The following is a 19135-nucleotide window of genomic DNA, read 5'->3' on the forward strand; positions in this document are numbered from 1 at the left end:
TTCAGGAGACCCATCTCACATGCAGAGACATACATAGGCTCAAAATAAAGGGATGGAGGAAGATCTACCAATCAAATGGAGAACAAAAAAAAGCAGGGGTTGCAATCCTAGTCTCTGATAAAACAGACTTTAAACCATCAAAGATCAAAAGAGACAAAGAAGGCCATTACATAATGGTAAAGGGATCAATACAACAGGAAGAGCTAACTATCCTAAATATATATGCACCCAATACAGGAGCACCCAGATTCATAAAGCAAGTCCTTAGAGACTTACAAAGAGACTTAGACTCCCATACAATAATAATGGGAGTCTTCAACACCCCACTGTCAACATTAGACAGATCAATGAGGCAGAAAGTTAACAAGGATATCCAGGAATTGAACTCATCTCTGCAGCAAGCAGACCTAATAGACATCTACAGAACTCTCCACCCAAAATCAACAGAATATACATTCTTCTCAGCACCACATCACACTTATTCCAAAATTGACCACATAATAGGAAGTAAAGCACTCCTCAGCAAATGTAAAAGAACAGAAATTATAACAAACTGTCTCTCAGACCACAGTGCAATCAAAGTAGAAATAAAGATGTTCTTTGAAACCAATGAGAACAAAGATACAACATACCAGAATCTCTGGGACACATTTAAAGCAGTGTGTAGAGGGAAATTTATAGCACTAAATGCCCACAAGAGAAAGCTGGAAAGATCTAAAATGGACACTCTAACATCACAATTAAAAGAACTAGAGAAGCAAGAGCAAACACATTCAAAAGCTAGCAGAAGGCAAGAAATAACTAAGATCAGTGAAGAACTGAAGGAGATAGAGACACAAAAAACCCTCCAAAAAATCAATGAATCCAGGAGTTGGTTTTTTGAAAAGATCAACAAAATTGATAGACTGCTAGCAAGACTAATAAAGAAGAAAAGAGAGAAGAATCAAATAGATGCAATAAAAAATGATAAAGGGGATATCACCACTGACCCCACAGAAATACAAACTACCATCAGAGAATACTATAAACACCTCTACGCAAATCAACTAGAAAATCTAGAAGAAATGGATAATTTCCTGGACACGTACACTCTCCCAAGACTAAACCAGGAAGAAGTTGAATCCCTGAAGAGACCAATAGCAGGCTCTGAAATTGAGGCAACAATTAATAGCCTACCCACCAAAAAAAGCCCAGGACCAGATGGATTCACAGCTGAATTCTACCAGAGGTACAAGGAGGAGCTGGTACCATTCCTTCTGAAACTATTCCAATCAATAGAAAAAGAGGGAATGCTCCCTAACTCATTTTATGAGGCCAACATCATCCTGATACCAAAGCCTGGCAGAGACACAACAAAAAAAGAGAATTTTAGACCAATCTCCCTGATGAACATCGATGCAAAAATCCTCAATAAAATACTGGCAAAACGGATCCAGCAGCACATCAAAAAGCTTATCCACCATGATCAAGTGGGCTTCATCCCTGGGATGCAAGGCTGGTTCAACATTCGCAAATCAATAAACGTAATCCAGCATATAAACAGAACCAAAGACAAGAACCACATGATTATCTCAATCGATGCAGAAAAGGCTTTTGACAAAATTCAACAGCCCTTCATGCTAAAAACGCTCAACAAATTCGGTATTGATGGAACGTACCTCAAAATAATAAGAGCTATTTATGACAAACCCACAGCTAATATCACACTGACTGGGCAAAAACTGGAAAAATTCCCTTTGAAAACTGGCACAAGACAGGGATGCCCTGTCTCACCACTCCTATTCAACATAGTGTTGGAAGTTCTGGCTAGGGCAATCAGGCAAGAGAAAGAAATAAAGGGTATTCAATTAGGAAAAGAAGAAGTCAAATTGTCCCCATTTGCAGATAACATGATTGTATATTTAGAAAACCCCATCGTCTCAGCCCAAAATCTCCTTAAGCTGATAAGCAACTTCAGCAAAGTCTCAGGATACAAAATTAATGTGCAAAAATCACAAGCATTCTTATACACCAGTAACAGACAAGCAGAGAGCCAAATCAGGAATGAATTTCCATTCACAATTGCTTCAAAGAGAATAAAATACCTAGGAATCCAACTTACAAGGGATGTAAAGGACCTCTTCAAGGAGAACTACAAACCACTGCTCAGTGAAATCAAAGAGGACACAAACAAATGGAAGAGCATACCATGCTCATGGATAGGAAGAATCAATATCGTGAAAATGGCCATACTGCCCAAGGTTATTTATAGATTCAATGCCATCCCCATCAAGCTACCAATGAGTTTCTTCACCGAATTGGAAAAAACTACTTTAAAGTTCATATGAAACCAAAAAAGAGCCCGCATTGCCAAGTCAATCCTAAGTCAAAAGAACAAAGCTGGAGGCATCACGCTACCTGACTTCAAACTATACTACAAGGCTACAGTAACCAAAACAGCATGGCACTGGTACCAAAACAGAGATATAGACCAATGGAATAGAACAAAGTCCTCAGAAATAATACCACACATCTACAACCATCTGATCTTTGACAAACCTGAGAGAAACAAGAAATGGGGAAAGGATTCCCTATTTAATAAATGGTGCTGGGAAAATTGGCTAGCCATAAGTAGAAAGCTGAAACTGCATCCTTTCCTTACTCCTTATACGAAAATTAATTCAAGATGGATTAGAGACTTAAATGTTAGACCTAATACGATAAAAACCCTAGAAGAAAACCTAGGTAACACCATTCAGGACATAGGCATGGGCAAGGACTTCATGTCTAAAACACCAAAAGCAACGGCAACAAAAGCCAAAATTGAAAAATGGGATCTAATTAAACTAAAGATCTTCTACACAGCAAAAGAAACTACCATCAGAGTGAACAGGCAACCTACAGAATGGGAGAAAATTTTTGCAATCTAGTCATCTGACAAAGGGCTAATATCCAGAACCTACAAAGAACTCAAACAAATTTACAAGAAAAAAAACAAACAACCCCATCAAAAAGTGGGCAAAGGATATGAACAGACATTTCTCAAAAGAAGACATTCATACAGCCAACAGACACATGAAAAAATGCTCATCATCACTGGCCATCAGAGAAATGCAAATCAAAACCACAATGAGATACCATCTCACACCAATTAGAATGGCAATCATTAAAAAGTCAGGAAATAACAGGTGCTGGAGCGGATGTGGAGAAATAGGAACACTTTTACACTGTTGGTGGGATTGTAAACTAGTTCAACCATTATGGAAAACAGTATGGCGATTCCTCAAGGATCTAGAACTAGAAGTACCATATGACCCAGCCATCCCATTACTGGGTATATACCCAAAGGATTATAAATCATGCTGCTATAAAGACACATGCATACGTATGTTTATTGCGGCACTATTCACAATAGCAAAGACTTGGAATCAACCCAAATGTCCATCAGTGACAGACTGGATTAAGAAAATGTGGCACATATATACCATGGAATACTATGCAGCCATAAAAAAGGATGAGTTTGTGTCCTTTCTAGGGACATGGATGCAGCTGGAAACCATCATTCTCAGCAAACTATCACAAGAACAGATAACCAAACACCGCATGTTCTCACTCATAGGTGGGAACTGAACAATGAGATCACTTGGACTCGGGAAGGGGAACATCACACACCAGGGCCTATCACGGGGAGGGGGGAGGGGGGAGGGATTGCATTGGGAGTTATACCTGATGTAAATGACGAGTTGATGGGTGCTGACGAGTTGATGGGTGCAGCACACCAACATGGGACAAGTATACATATGTAACAAACCTGCACGTTATGCACATGTACCTTAGAACTTAAAGTACAATAATAAAAACAAACAAACAAAAAACACTTTTATTACTCCAGAAAGAAACCTCATATACATTAAGCAGTTGCTCCTCATTTTCCCTTCAAACCCTACCATCCCCAGCCCATAGCAACCACCAACCTACATTCTGTCTATGAATTTACCTGTTCTGGATATTTCATGTAAATGGAAACATACAACATATAGCGTTTTGTGTCTGGCTACTTTCACTTAGCATAACGTTTTTGAGGTTCATCCACATTGTAGCAAGTATCAGCACTTCATTACTTTTTATGGCTTAATAATATTCCACTGTATCAGTATACCACAATTTATCCATTCGCCAACTGATAAACATTTGAGCTGTCACCTTTTGGCTACTAGGAATAGTGCACTGTGAACATGGTATGCACATGTATTTATTTGAGGACCTGTTTTCAATTCTTTTGGATATATACCTAGCTCTAGAATTGGTGGGTCTTATTGTAATTCTATAATTAACTTTTTCAAGAACCTTCGAACTGTTTTCCAGAGGTTGAACCATTTTACATTCCCACTAGCAATGAACAGGGTTCCAATTTCTTCACATCTTCACCAACACTTATTTCCCTTCCCCTACCCCTAATTATAGCCATCCTAGTGGGTGTAAAGGGGTACCTCATTGAGGTTTTTATTTACACTTACCTAATGACTAACTACTAATGATGTCGCATACCTTTTCATGTGCTTGTTGGTGATTTATATCTTGTTTGGAGAAATATCTGTTCAAGTCTTTTGCCCCTTTAAAAAATAAATTATTTGTCATTTTATTGTTGAATGATAAGATAAATTTATACATTCTGGATGCTAGAGTCTTATGAGCTATTTGATTTTTAAGTATTTTCTCTCATTATGTATGTTGCCTTTTCACTTTCTTGATAATGTCCTTTGATGCAGAAAAGTTTTGTTAATTTTTATGAAGTCCAGTTTTGGTTTTGCTTTTGTTGTTATGCTTTTGACATCATATATAAGAAACTGTTCATCTATCCCCAGGTTTTCTCCTAAAAGTTTATGATCTTAGCTCATATCTTTTGCTTGTCAATTCATTTTGAGTAGATGTTTGTATATGTTGAGAGGGAAGGATTCGGATTCATTTTTTTCATGTGGATATCTAGTTTGTCTAATCACCATTTATTGAAGAGACTACTCTTTTCCTAAGACCACTGAATGATCGTGGCATCCTCCTGACTTTCTTTTTGATTTTTTTTGGGGGGGTATTCCACTTTGTTTTTACTGTTGGCTTATTAGAAATACCTCTTTGCTTTATTTATTTATTTATCTATTTATTTATTTATTTATTTATAGTGATTGCTCTAGGTTTTACAACATGCATCTTTAATTTTTCTTAGTGTACCTTTGTTATACTTTGAATGTATGTATCCTTCCAAAATGTATGTTGGAACTTAAACCCCAAGGTGATGGTATTAAAAGGTGGAAACTTTGGGAGGTAATTTGGAAGTGGAGAGCCCTCATGGATGGGATTAGTGCCCTTATAAAAGGGCTTAAGAGAGTTTTTTGTTGTTTGTTTTAACCCCCTTTTCCCTTCTACCACATGAGGTCATAGTGTTTGTTCCTTTCCCTCTGGAGCATGCAGCAACAAAATGCCATCTTGGAAGCAGAGAGTGAGCCCTCACCAGATGCCAAATCTGCTGATTCCTTGATCTTAGGCTTCCCAGCCTCTAGAACTATGAGAAATGAATTTTTACTATTTATGAATGACCCAGCCTATGGTAGATTGCTATGACAGCAGGAAGAGACTAAGACAACCTTCAGATAATACTCTACCACTTAATGTGCAATGTAAGGATTTTATAAGAATATAGTTCTATTTCTGTTTTTCTATCCCTTTTGTTATTATTTTTATAGGTTTTATTTCTACATGTTATAAACCATGTAATATACTGCTACTAGTTTTGCTTTAGATGGTCAAGTGTGTTTTTTACTTTTAATTATATATATATCTAATGTTATATATCTAACATTATATTATAGATCTAATGTCATATTATATATCTAACATATTATATATCTAACATTATATATAATGTTATATCATATATAGTATGTGTGTATATATATGCATATATTATATATATATATATAAAATAGTTTGGGTTTTGTTTTATTTTTTTGAGACATGGTCTGGCTCTATCACCCTGACTGGAGTGCAGTGGCATGATCTCAGCTCATGCAGCCTTGACCTCCTGGGCTCAAGTGATCATTCCACCTCAGCCACCTGAGTAGCTGGGACAATAGGAGTGTGCCACCGCACCCAGCTATATTTTTGTATTTTTTGTAGAGATAGGGTTTTGCCATGTTGCCTAGGCTGGTCTTAAACTCTCGGACTCAAGCAATATACCTGCCTCAGCCTCCAGAAGTGCTGGGATTACAGGTGTGAGCCATCATATCCGGCCAAGATCAATTATGTTTTAAAGGAATTTTTTAACAGAGAAAGAAATGTCTCAATATTTACCCATATATTTACCATTTCTTGTGCTCTTCATTTCTTTGTGTAGGCCAGTGGTTTCATCTGGTACCATGTTCTTTCTGCCTCAGGAACTTTATTTCGTATTTCTTGTATTGAAGATCTTCTGGTTTAAAAAAAAAAACTTTAAGCCTTTTGTTGTCTGACAAACATCTATTTTACCTTCAATTTTAAAGAATATTTCTGGTGGATATAGAATTCTAGATTGACAGTGCTTTCTTTTCCTTTTATCACTTTAAAGACGCGATTTCATTAAGTTCTAGTTTGCATTATTTCTGAAGAGAAGTCTGCAATTATATCTGTCTTTGTTCCCTGTATAAAATGTGTCTTTTTTTCTCTCTGCTGTTAATTTTTTCCTACTTATTACCGGTCTTCAGTGATTTAATTATGAAGTGCCTCGCTTGATATGGTTTGCTTTGTTCTTATCCTACTTCGGATTTGTTGAGCTTCTTGGATCTATATGTTTATAGTTTTCATTACATTTGGGACTTTTTGGCCTTATGTCTTCAAATCACCATCCTTAATCCCTTTCGAGGACTCCAGTTATGCGTGTACACTAAATCATTTAATATCATCTTGAGGTGTTGAGGCTCTGTGTTTCCATATTTCTTTTGTTTCCTTTCTCTCTGCTTTAGTTTGGATAGTTTCTACTGTTACATCTTCAGTGTCACAGATACTTCATTCCACACTGTCTAATCTTCTGTTAAGCTCAGCCACTGAATTATTCATTACAGGTGTTGTATTTTTTAGCTCCACAAGTTCCATTTGGTTATTTTGTATATCTTCCAGGTTTTTCTTCACCATGTTCATGTTTTCCTTTAAATCGTTGTGTTTATTTTAATTTTTTAAGTCCTTGTCTGCTATCATTATTATCTCTGTCATTTTGGGGTTTGTTTCTATTACATGATTTGTCTCCTGATTTTGGGTTCTATTTCCCTACTTATTTGCATATCTAGTATTTTTAACATTCTGAATTTAATGTTGTTAAATGTCTGTATTTCGTTGTGGCTTTAAAAATGGTAAAATTTGTTTTGGCTGGCAGTTATGGTAGTAGTGGATGAACTTCCTCTTTTTGAGGCTGCTTTCTAAACCTTATTGGAGGAAGTCTAGAGTTACCTCTACTCTTTGGCTGAGTTAGCCCTTCTACTAATGCCTTACCCTTTCGGGATTTCTATTGAATTCCCTGGACAGTCAGCAAGGTTTCTTCACATTGGCGAGTTGAAACTCAAACACCGCCCAGTGAGCCCTGGGAACCAATCAGCTCACAGCTCCATGGTAGTTCTTTGGCTAGCACTGTGAAGTTTCACCGTATGCATGTGCAGCTTAGTATTCAGCAACGGATTCAAAGGGATCCCAGGAGACTTTTTTGCTGTTATATTCTGTCCTCTCTGATACTCTGCCTTGAAGAGTCTGCTCAACTATCTCCTCAACTCTGCAAGACCACTATGCTCTGCTTGGGTTCCCCCTCATTGTGCTACAATCTAGAGAGCATTTTCAGCAGAAAGTTAGAGTGATAGTAGGGTTTGCCCCATTTGTTCCCTACTTTCAGGAATCACAGTCCTGTGCTACATGCTGTTCAATGTTTGAAAAGAGAGGTTTCATATATTCTGTTCAATTTTAAAGTTGCTCACATTAGAAAGGTACGTCTAGTACCAGCTATTTGGGTATGGTGGAGGTGGAAATCTCTACTCTCTCTACCTGAAGCACATCAATAAAGTGATCTGCTTCTCCAGTCCCTTCTCAGGAGCCTGGGTTGCAAGCAACAGAAGCTGTTTGTGGCCGATTAAACAGAAAAGAAATCTTAAAAGGATCACAGGCAGGTCACAGGATTGTAGAAAGGCTAGAGAAGCTGCTCAAGATAGAAACAGTGTCCAACACATGACTCAGGAACTAATTTGATGAGAAAACCACTTTCAACACCATTGCTTTCACCAAACCCTAGACATCCCATGTGTACAGTTGTCACTTCTGAACCAGGAACTCAATTATACCACAACCAACATCACTGCCTGCCCTAATGTGCCACTTCCTGGGTCAGGAACTGAATTGTGTACCCACCACTAAAGCTGCAGTCTCCAGAGACAATGTGCCCTGTATTTAACTCTAGCTACACTAGCTTTTAAGTCTGACAAGGAAAGCAAGAGTCTGTAATTTCAGCTTCTATAAGGAAGGGATATTCTTTTCTTCCCACCAAGGCTCACCATGTAGAAGATTCTTCAAACTCAAAATTTGGTTCTGATGTCCAGTGGCCAAAACATCCACTATGAGGAACAACCCTATGTGAGTCTTGGGATGGTTTTCTGGCACTCTTGGTACTGAAACACAAAATAAAATCACTAATTTCATTTTTGGAGGGGGGATCTGTGATATAGCCTCCTTTGGAGCCTATGAGAGGAGACCACTCCTGAATCATATGAGTATTCCATACCAGCAACCTGTAAGGAAATGTCCTTTGCTATAGTTCAGCAATGGGTGGTGATGCCATCAGTAATAATGACTAGTCTCTTGAACTTAGGTTTTGGCAGAAAACAGTTAGAAATGAAAATGGCAAAACATTAATAGTGCTTGAGCCGAAGTTCTCAGAGGCTGGGCCATACTTCTGAGTTTCTGGTATGTAATGAACTAGAAAAAGAGATCTATGTACATTCTAACTGGGAATGAAAACCAGGCAAACCAATCCCACTGGGTTTATTTATCAGCCTGATCATTAGGAACCAGTGACCTTTAAGAAATTGCTGTGGTGTTTAAGTCGTTAATACCTTAGCTCAGAATATTGTGCAGTGTACATACACTGGAGCGCTAAGAGAAGAGGGTGCCAATGGGAGGTTTTAGTGGTAGGGAGAAAAATAGGGATAGGGATAGGTAGAGCATGTGGCAGGATGCTGTAGGGAAGGCCAATAGGCACCCTGGGGAGTGAAGAGGCTGCATTGTGAGGATTCTGGGCATTGTGGTGGGAAGAAGTGTTAAAGAATGACCATCATTTTATCTCCTTACCAGTGACTTCTAAAAAGATGGTTCAGAGAGGAAGAAGAATACAGGCCAAAATTAGGGATTCAGAGTCAGTATGGACTCCTGTATTGACAATCCACCTGAAATTTGGAACAAATCACAGATTTGATTTGGAGTCTTCTCACCTTCCTCTCCTCTTAACATTTGCCTCTCTCCTAAACTTCTTTTTAATTTTTTTTTGAGACAGAGTCTTGCTCTGGCTCCCAGGCTGGCATGCAGTGGCACCATCTCAGCCCATTGCAACCTCTGTTTCCTATTTCAAGCCTCCTGAGCAGCTGGGATTACAGGCGCCTGCCACCACACCTGGCTAATGTTTCTATTTTTAGTGGAGACGGGGTTTCACCATGTTGGCCAGACTGGTCTTGAACTCCTGACCTCAACTGATCCTCCCACCTCGGCCTCCCAAAGTGCTGGGATTACAGGTATAAGCCACCGTGCCTGGCCTCTCCTAAAATTCTTTTTTTCCAGTGTAGCCAGGGGAAGTCCTAGGAACTTTGACCCTTAAGCAACAATGTAGATGTATATTGCTGGTTGACTTCTCAGCATGCATTCCCCCAAACTTGTCACCCACTGTACAGAAACCATAGAACCTGGGTAGGTGTGAAACCCCAGCCCCTGTGGGGGCAGGGCTGATAGGCCCAATTAGGATAGTCCCAACTCCTTGCTGCAGTGATGGTTTTAGGGATGGACAGTAGCCCAGGCCTAAGGCAACAGTCACCTGACAGTTTACTACCCACCATGATTGGTTCAGGGATGAACTAAGTTGAGCTAATCAGAAGAAGTCCAAGACTTTGTTTAATGAGTGGGTCAAGAGAAGCTCTCTTTCATTCTGGGAAACATGGTATATGGATGGTGATGCCTGGACTTGGTGCAACCATTTTGCTTCCAGGAAAGAAGGTATGCTAAGTAGAAAGTTGACCCATAGAGAAGAAGAAAAACTGAGAGATGTGCAGAAAAAAAAAAAAGAGAAAGAGTTCTGATCAATTCATTCCTGAAGCTTGGACTACTTATGGATTTTTCCATAATAGAAGTCCATATACTTCCCTCATTGCTGAAGCTGGTTCGAGTTGAATTTTCTATGACTTGCAACCTAAAGCATCCTAGCCACAACACCAAATGATCCCTTGGAGTCCATTTTTCCATTTCCTAAGCAGACATGAGGGAACACACAAAATGATGCAAATGAATGTGTTTTAGAACATACTGTCCTCTAGAGTTCTAATCTCAGCTTGATTTAGACAGTCAGTTGCGTGGTTAGGAAACAATTGGAGATGGAAAGGCTTAAAAAACGAGGAAGAAATCCAAAGAAGAAGTGGGAAGATAACAACAGAGGACATTAAAAAGAAAAAAAAAAGAAAAAGAAAGTAGATGAAATCATAATGTAGATGCCTCAAAGTTATCGTAAAACCTTGTTCTCTCTCACCTCCTCTGTCATCCCCACACTGCTAACAAGCCCTGTGATTCCATCATCCGAATCTCCCTGAAACCCACTGCCTCCTCTTCATGTTCACTCCCATGCTTGGGTCAGGCTGTTGTGATCTGTCTCCTCCTAGCTCTTTCTACCTTCACCTTTATCCTTTCCAAATCCATTTTCTATGAGTCCCAGAGTGACCTTCTCAAATGACAGGTCTAAGCTTGTCATATTGTTACTCAAAAACGTTTGATACCTTGGCAATATGAAATATGGCAAACGCATGAGCTCTGAAGACAGATGATTTTGAAACCTAGCTCTGCCACTTTCCAGCTGTGTGATTTGGGGCAAGCTTCTTAATCTCATCATCCATCTAAACTATAGTTATAATATTGTAATAGGATTCCTTTGGTTACCAGTTACAGAAAACTAAGCCCTACTTACTGGGTAAAAAAAGGGGAAGATTTATTAACTCAACTGACCAACTGGAGAACAGTTGTGCAACAGGATCTCAGGGATAATGTAAATCAGTCACTCACAGATGGCCTGTTTCCTCTCTGCCCTTTTTGATGGGGGAGTAGTGGTGGTGGTGGTGGTAGTGGTGGTGGTATTCTCTCTCTATCTTTGCTTCTCTCTGCACTTTAGCTACATTTCCTTGTATTGGCTACTTTGTGAATGGCTGAAACATGAACGGCCTACAGCTTCCAGCCTCACATTGCCCAGTTCAGTTAGCAAAAGAGGAGAAACTCCTGCTGTGAATCTCAAATTCAAAATTCTCAGGCAAGGCTTGGTGGCTCATGCCTATAATCCCAGCTTCTTGGGAGGCTGAGGTGAGAGGACTGCTTGAACCTGGAAGGTTGATGCTACAGTGAGCCAATACTGCATCGCTGCATTCCAGCCTGGGAGACAGAGTGAGACTCTGTCTCAAAAAAAAAAAAAAAAAAAAATTCAGGAAACAGTTCTAATTGTCCCATCTTGAATCAGGTGTCCACCTAGGGCTCAACAGGTACCAGGGTCAGGATGTATAAGAAGATGGCAGCTTCCATTTAAACCACATGATTACAGAGATTACATTATAAAAACATTTAGCAGAAGCAAATGGTGCTGTTCTGGATAGACAAACCAATAGATGCTCTCTACAAAGTTTACAAGGTGGTTTGGGAGATGAAATAAGATGTCCTATGTCAATAAGCACCAAATACCCGGGACCATAAGTGGATAAAGTATACAGCAGATGCTCTAGAAATTTGTGTTTATTCCCTTCATTACATTCTTGCTCCCAGAACCACTGCTTGCCTAGACAGTGCCTTCATCTTTTGCTACATAGTCCAGGGTTCCCCTCTGAGTGGATACGCCCCTATGGGCACAGGGTTTGACAAACAGAAGTCATATCTGTGACAAGAAAAAAGTGCCCTTCTTTCAATGAACACAGTTTTGAGCTGGGGCCATGCCTTTGTAGTAAGCGTGTGGACCATATTTCTTCCTCAGTGGCCCCGTTGGTCCTGGCCTTTGGCCTTTGGACAGTGGAGACTGCTCAACACATGCCAGACCCTGCATTCTTCTTCATATGTCTTTCAGAAGCTCATGGACTGCCTGCATATATGGTTCCCAATTAAATACAAACCAGTTCCCCAGCACCACTAATCATGCACTCTGTCCACCTTACACGCCTCAGCATTCCCAGAAAGTTGTGTGCTGTTCCTTCTTGCTTTGATGCAGGACTCTTGGCCTTTCCCAGGCATTCTTACCTCACTCCCGTTAGACTCTTAAGCCCCAGGTTAATGACATCACTTCTGCAAATCCTTGCTCAGCACACCCGGAGCTATGTACTAACTGCCTCCTCTGCACCTCCAGAAGCCTATTATCTATTCTCTAGCACAGCATTGCTCACACTATATAGAGTGCTTGCCTGTTTGCTAATAAGTTCCTTGAATGCTTTAGCTAGAAGTGACTGTGGCTTTCCAGCTCTTTGTCCCCTGCCCAGGAATAAAATCTGGCATCTAACAGACCTCAATAAATGCTTGTTAATTGAAATATGGAATGAATTAAGTAGGGGAGGAAGGAGGGAGTAGAGGAAAAAGAGCAAGAGAAGGCTAATTAGGAATTTCACTGTTCTCAGCCAGGTGCAGTGACCTGTAAGCCCAGAACTTTGGGTGGCTGAGGCAGGTGGATCACCTTGAGCTCAGGAGTTCGAGACTAGCCTGGGCAACATGGCGAAACCCCGCTCTACAAAAAAAATAGAAAAATTAGCTGAGCATGGTGGCACATGCCTGTAATCCCAGTTACTTGGAGGCTGAGGCTGGAGAATCACTTGAACCAGGGAGGCAGAGGTTGCAGTGAGCCAAGATCAAGCCTTTGTACTCCAGCCTGAGCGACAGAGTGAGACCCTGTCTCAAAAAAAAAAAAAAAGAAAAAAGAAAAAAAGAAATGTCGCTGTTCTCACACAGACCTGTGTCTGTTTCAATATTTGCACAAATAAAAGGAGAGAAGCAAGCAGACAGCCTATGGGACATTCAGAAACAAAGTGCTTTCTGTCTCCAATCCCTGAAATTTGAGAGCTTTTTCTTTAACTTTTTTTTTTTACCACTTGGCCATTATCTTCTTTGCTCATGGGAAAATAAGGTTTCTTTTGAGGTCTGATTGGTACTTCCAGCTAAGGCATTCATGGGCTGACAGGGGGGCATTCTGGATAGCCCCCCTCCCCATCCCACATACACACCAAGTGGGATCAGTCCCAGAGCTCTAAGTATTCCTGGCAGTCAGTTTAGGCATCTCTGTGGGCCAAAAGAATGAGGTCACTGTCACCAATGAAGTCACCACTGCATGATTCATTGGACATCAGTTCCCCACTTGGAGTGCTATGACATTCCCAGAGCTTCTCCTACTCTTAGTTCACATTTATAGATGAGAAAACGGAGGCCCAGAGAAAGGAAGTGACATGCTCAAGGTAACACTGCTAACCAGGGTCAGAGCTGGGACCAAACTCACCTCTCCTGGCTGAGTGCTCTCCTTCTCAAGCTCCTGGATAGACCCTCCTTTCGGAATACGAGTCCCTGCAAATGCTGCCGGAACAAATGGTCCTGCAAGCGAAGAACGGGGCAGGCCCTGCTCTCTTTACCTCTAAGAACAAGTGGCAGAGGCCGGTCTTGAACCAGGAACTGACCTGAAGGCACTGTTCTGCCTTCCTCAACCTGTTATTCAGTCCATACAATATCTTCCAAGTTCATTGCATCGAAAGCAGCTAGCAATGCGCATTCCTACTCGCAGACACACAGGGCCAAAGGGTGGGGCCTGGGGAGAGGCTCAGTGAGAATCTGCAAGGAACTTTCCGTTATTTCCGTAGCCTTCGTGGGAGAGTGGAAATCAGATTCGGAGTTTGAGAGTTCAGGCCTCCTGAAAAGTGAGGAACGGGAATACAACAGTGAGAATCTCCCCAAGTGTGCTCCAAGTCCTTGAGTACCGGGAGTAGCTGGAAGCCTTTGGGACAACCGCTTCACCTTTCTAGGTCTCAGTTTTCTTCCCTGCAACCTAAGGGTGATGGTCCAGTTGACCTCCGCGCTGCCTCTCAACGCTGCATTTTTCTAACGCTGTGAATCGATGAAAGGAAGCGATTATCCCTGGTCAGCAAGTTAAGGGGTGGAGTGCGGTGTCAGCGTGGAGTGCACCCCCGCCCCAGTGCCCCATGTTCAATGCTACACTCTTGGCCAGTGAACGGGACCTGGTCAGACGGGTGTGTTCAAGCGTCGCCAGGCAGAGGGGCAGGGGTTGCCGCCTCGAGCACAGGCCAAGTTTCAGAGCACTAGGGTGTATCAGTTATCCGGGATTACAACGGAATACCTGAGGGACACTGGGGACCGAAAGGGGACCTCGGAGAATGTGGCCTCCAGGGGGAGCCCAGGTACATTTGCCAGGTCCAGAGCCGACGGGGTATCCCTTTTCTTGCTGGTGTGTGAGGGGGCGTGCTTCAGTGGTTCAACACGCTGTATCTCCCTTAGTCACCGGTTTCATAGTAAATGATTCAAGCTCGTGCTACGGAAGGCGTGCGGTGGGGGTGGTGGTGGTGGTGGGGGAACCACGCAATAAGCCAGGGTCTCTGCTTTCCAGCTCAAGGACCCCCACCACCCCACGCGCCTTAAATTTTTATTTTTTTTAACCCTTTTGGTCTCTCTTCCTTGATTTCTAGTTTCGTTGTGCACTTAGAGGCCGAGAGGATGGCTCTGGCCTGCCGGGTGGAGGTGAAATATACATGTATACTTTGGCATGACTATTGCGTCATCGTGGAAGTGGTCCTGGTTCCCCGAGAGGCCTCCACATATTCTCCCAGCATCGGGGCCTTTGGACGCTTCCGGGCGCTGCGGGCACTTGCGCGAGGAGCCCTCGGCTTCCCAGCGCTGCTCCCCTACTCCCCTCCTCCCCTCCGCGGTCCTCGGCTCCTCCTCCTCCTGCGCGCCCCTCCGCGCGGCCCTCGCGGGGAGTGAGGCTCGGGTACGCCGGCTGGGCCGCGCGGCGGTGGCGGGCGGGGGCGCGGGGCGAGGGCCGCGCTCCGGGAGGCGCCTGGGCCCGCCCTCCTCCGGGGCGCCGCGGGAGGGGCCCGGGCCGGCGCGGGGCGGAGAGAGCCTCCTGGCCCCTCCCCTCCGCCGCCCTCCCCAAAGTTGCCGTCTCCCCCGGGGCCGGCCGGTCTTATGATCCGGCGGATCCTCCTGGGGAGACCGGGCCGGGGAGAGGGCGCGGGCGCCGAGTGGCGGGGGCAGCGGGCGGGCGCGGCGACAGGGGCCGGGGCGGGGATCCGGGCGGCGACCGCGGCGGCGGCAGCGCCCCGGGCCCGCCGCCCCCTCCCCTCCGGCAAGGGGAGCCGCTGCATGGGGCCGGGGGGGCGGCCCTGCGGCGCGGAGCGGCGGCGACGGCGGCGGACCCCCCAGGCGGGCTGGGGCTGAGCCCGGGGCCGGGGCGGGGGCTCCGGGGGGACCATGCCCGGAGGCCGGCCGGCCGCAGCATGGCTCACGGGCCCGGCGCGCTGATGCTCAAGTGCGTGGTGGTCGGCGACGGGGCGGTGGGCAAGACGTGCCTACTCATGAGCTATGCCAACGACGCCTTCCCGGAGGAGTACGTGCCCACCGTCTTCGACCACTACGCAGGTAAGCCTCGGAACTGCTGACTAAGGGGCCGCTCCCCGGGCCGGGAACTTTGGAGCAACTTTGGCGGAGCCCCCTCGCCGCCTCCCCCGAGCGCTCTCCTCTCCCCTCCCCCGCCGCACCCTCTGCCAGGCGGCCGGCCCCACCCCCGAAGCTTCGCTCCTGGCAACCCCTCGCCCGCTGATCCACCGCCTCTCCCACCCGCCCCCCAAGCGGCCCCTGCTCCCCGGACTTCCTACCCCTCGGCGCCCCGGGCCGTCCTCCTTGACCTTCCCACATCCCCTTTCTTACTGCCCCAAGGCCCCAGGGGAAACATTCGAGGGGACCGGGCGAGACGTGTCTACGGGACTTGGGAGAAGGGGTGGACGGCTGGGGACCACATTACACCCCGGCCCCTTGCCAGTTCACAGTGAGCCGGGCGCAAGGAAAAAGGGGATGACATCTCGCGGGGAGCGCCCCCACGCCTCTAGCCGGGTTGGGAGAGGAGGGTCCGGGTGGGGAGCGAAATTGCCCCTGAGCCCAGGTCATTGTGAGCTTCTCTCCCCGCCCCCACTTCTGTCCTTGCAGTCAGCGTCACCGTGGGGGGCAAGCAGTACCTCCTAGGACTCTATGACACGGCCGGACAGGTGAGTGTCTTGGCCTCTGGCCGACGCCCCCATCCTGTTCCCCAGTTCTTTGTGGCTGCGAAGGGCCTTTGGAATCCGAGGTGTCTAGGTGGGAGGGTGTGTCTGCGAGGGGCTCCCCCTGGATTAGGTCTTTATTTGTTGTATCAAGTCAGCAAATTAGGAAAACAAACAAAACAAACAGACCCGGATCAGCCCACCCATGTGAGCCCCTGGGCTGTGAAAGTTTTTGCCTGTGTGGGTCGTTCTGTGTGGCGCCTGGTGTGTGGGTCCCAACTCCTGTTGCAAAGTGGCAGCAGCCAATCATGAAGCGCCCTTATTTTTAGTTGCAGATGACCAGGTCTCCCCCCCACAGCCTCTGTCTGGTCCCTCATTGGTGAGTGGTCTGCCTGCCCAAGGAGCCTGATTGGTGGGAAATGGCATCATCTAATATGATGGGAAGGCATTTGGTCCTGGTTATGTTTATTACAACATCATTGCACTCTGGGACTCCAGTCCCTGAAAACGTAATTTGTGGTGTTACCGAAGGACCACAGGGAAAAAAGAAAAGAAACAACAGCCATCTAGCCACTCCCTGGGGCGGGGACGAAGGGATAGAGTTCAGTGAATCTTGGAGGAGGAGAGGTTCCCCCCGGCCCTACTTCAGAAGGACCAGGTGACTTTGTCTGGGTTTTCTTTGGGAGAGATTAACTGTGCAGAAAGAAGATGCACACTTTGCCCTGCAGCCTCTGGCCAGTGTTTGCAAATCAGAGGTGGCCAGGCTGTGCTTCTAAAGGACTAAGGTCTTCTGTCTCCCTGTCCCAGCTTCAGCCTCTTCTCAAACCCACTTTTGCTCTGGGGCTAAGCTGATTGTGTGTGATGAATTTTGTAGAATCCAGCACTATCATTAGAGAGGAAGACTGGCAGAAGTTTCCACATGTCATACAGACTTACGTCCTTGAGAACGTAGGAGCAGCTGAAAGTCTTAGAGAATGTCTTTGGGGGAAGTCCAGTAGTAGAATTTCCTTATCTGCAAAATGGGGTTAAAAAAATAAGATGATCCCCTTGTGCAGCTATTGTATGGCAAATGTTTAGCATTGAACCTGGCACACACTGTGTGCTCAATAGTGCTGTTCTTTGAAGCTTGTCTAGATTTGGATTTCAGAACTGTGATTAGAGTTTGGGTTAGATTCTGAAACATGCCTTGTTGAGGGGAGTGCCTTGATGTGACCTCTCATTTCCAAACTATTAGAGGAAGGTCTGAAGATAGAGAACTGCTGGCAGTTCAAGGTGCCTGAGGCCACCCCCTTTCACCAAAATGGCCCAGGTCAGTACAGCCAGTTCTCAGCTCTCCCAGGCCCCCTTTGGTTGCCTGCCCTATAGTCGTTATTCCTTCTACCTTCATTGAAGGATGTGGAGGGCAAGGGGCAGAGCTTGCTCAATCAACTAAGACTGACTTTTAAGTCGTGTTATTGATAAATAAGAGGTTGGCCTTATTGGTTGAAAAGAGGAAGGTTTTTAAAAAATCGCCTCTAATTTGAACTTCTCACTACCTTCCTTTCTCTTATCTCCTTTACTTGTGACCATGATAATTTTTGACCGCACTCCCTGTTCAACAGGATGTGTGTAGTCAGAGCTGTTCTAAGCACTTTTAACCCTACTGGTATTTCCTGGGTTTTTTCCTACATAATGGGCCAGGGGCAGCCACATGCAAATATTACGTTATTTAGTCTATAAAACAACCCCATGAGATAGGTGGTATTCCATTTTTGCGGTGAGGAGACAGGCTCAGAGAAGCTAGGTTGCTTGCCTGAGGTCACACAGCTACTGAGGGGTGTTGCTAGGATTGGGAAGGGGTCTGAATCTGCTCCAATTTGAAGTAGTTATACACACAGGACACCATGGGAATGCTGAGATGCCACAGGGTTGATTGGGTTGTTTGCGCATCTGTAGATGTGGTACCTGTAATCTTCACAGCCATTCTCTGAGTGGGTGATGGATGGCACCTCTACAGAGGAGAAAACTTAGATCCAGAGTCACTTGAAGTTGACCCCACTTACAAAACCAGGGCTTTCCATATATTGCCATAATTACTCTTTCCAGTGGAGGATCATAAGATATAGACCAAACAGGATGAACATATTAGTAAGGCTCAAATACGACTGTTTTCACCAGTGGTGGGACACCTACTCTGTTGGCCAAGATGTGTGTTAGGCCCCATTGGTGTTTCTCCCAGTGTCTAGACTTTCGTTTTTGCATCAAAGCTAGTAATATTTCATCTCCCAGCATTGGAGGGTTTATTACTAATAAGCAACTTAGCAATGATGAGACCACATGGCAAGTGCCTGCTGTGTACCTGGTACTATGTCCAGGTACTTTTGCACCTGAGGAGTTCAAAGGAATGAATTTAAAATGGGGATCTACCACAGCTGATATCAGCATAGGGAGAAATGTCTGTCTCAGGTCTCTGTTCATGTGTTAGGTAGGAGATTTCTACATTGTCCTTGGTCATTAAGACCTCAGGCTTCTAGGAATGTGTATCAGATTCATCTTACAATAATAATAAAAAATAAACATGTAAACATTGTATATATATATGTATCCATATACATATATATGTATCCATATATATATGTATCCATATA

The 19135-nt window shown here is 44.4% G+C and overlaps 1 protein-coding gene and 1 long non-coding RNA gene across 2 annotated transcripts in view; one reads left to right on the top strand and one right to left on the bottom strand.

Moving 5' to 3' along the window:
• The window catches only part of LOC116418451, a 25171-nt gene extending 9891 nt beyond the window's left edge, over nt 1–15280 (bottom strand). Inside the window, exons 1-4 of the long non-coding RNA XR_004228477.1 lie at nt 14018–15280; nt 11070–11073; nt 9331–9425; nt 8538–8651 (exon numbers count right to left, since the gene is read on the bottom strand). This is a non-coding gene — a long non-coding RNA (uncharacterized LOC116418451). The remainder of the gene's footprint in view (nt 1–8537; nt 8652–9330; nt 9426–11069; nt 11074–14017) is intronic.
• Nucleotides 15199–19135, top strand: part of RHOQ (ras homolog family member Q) — a 40056-nt gene continuing 36119 nt past the window's right edge. The window contains exons 1-2 of the mRNA XM_023223830.2: nt 15199–15891; nt 16456–16514. Of these exons, the coding sequence (XP_023079598.1) occupies nt 15750–15891; nt 16456–16514 (201 nt within the window). The 5' untranslated portion in view covers nt 15199–15749. The remainder of the gene's footprint in view (nt 15892–16455; nt 16515–19135) is intronic.

Source organism: Piliocolobus tephrosceles, chromosome 15 (assembly GCF_002776525.5).
Source record: "Piliocolobus tephrosceles isolate RC106 chromosome 15, ASM277652v3, whole genome shotgun sequence".
Lineage (NCBI taxonomy): Eukaryota > Metazoa > Chordata > Mammalia > Primates > Cercopithecidae > Piliocolobus > Piliocolobus tephrosceles.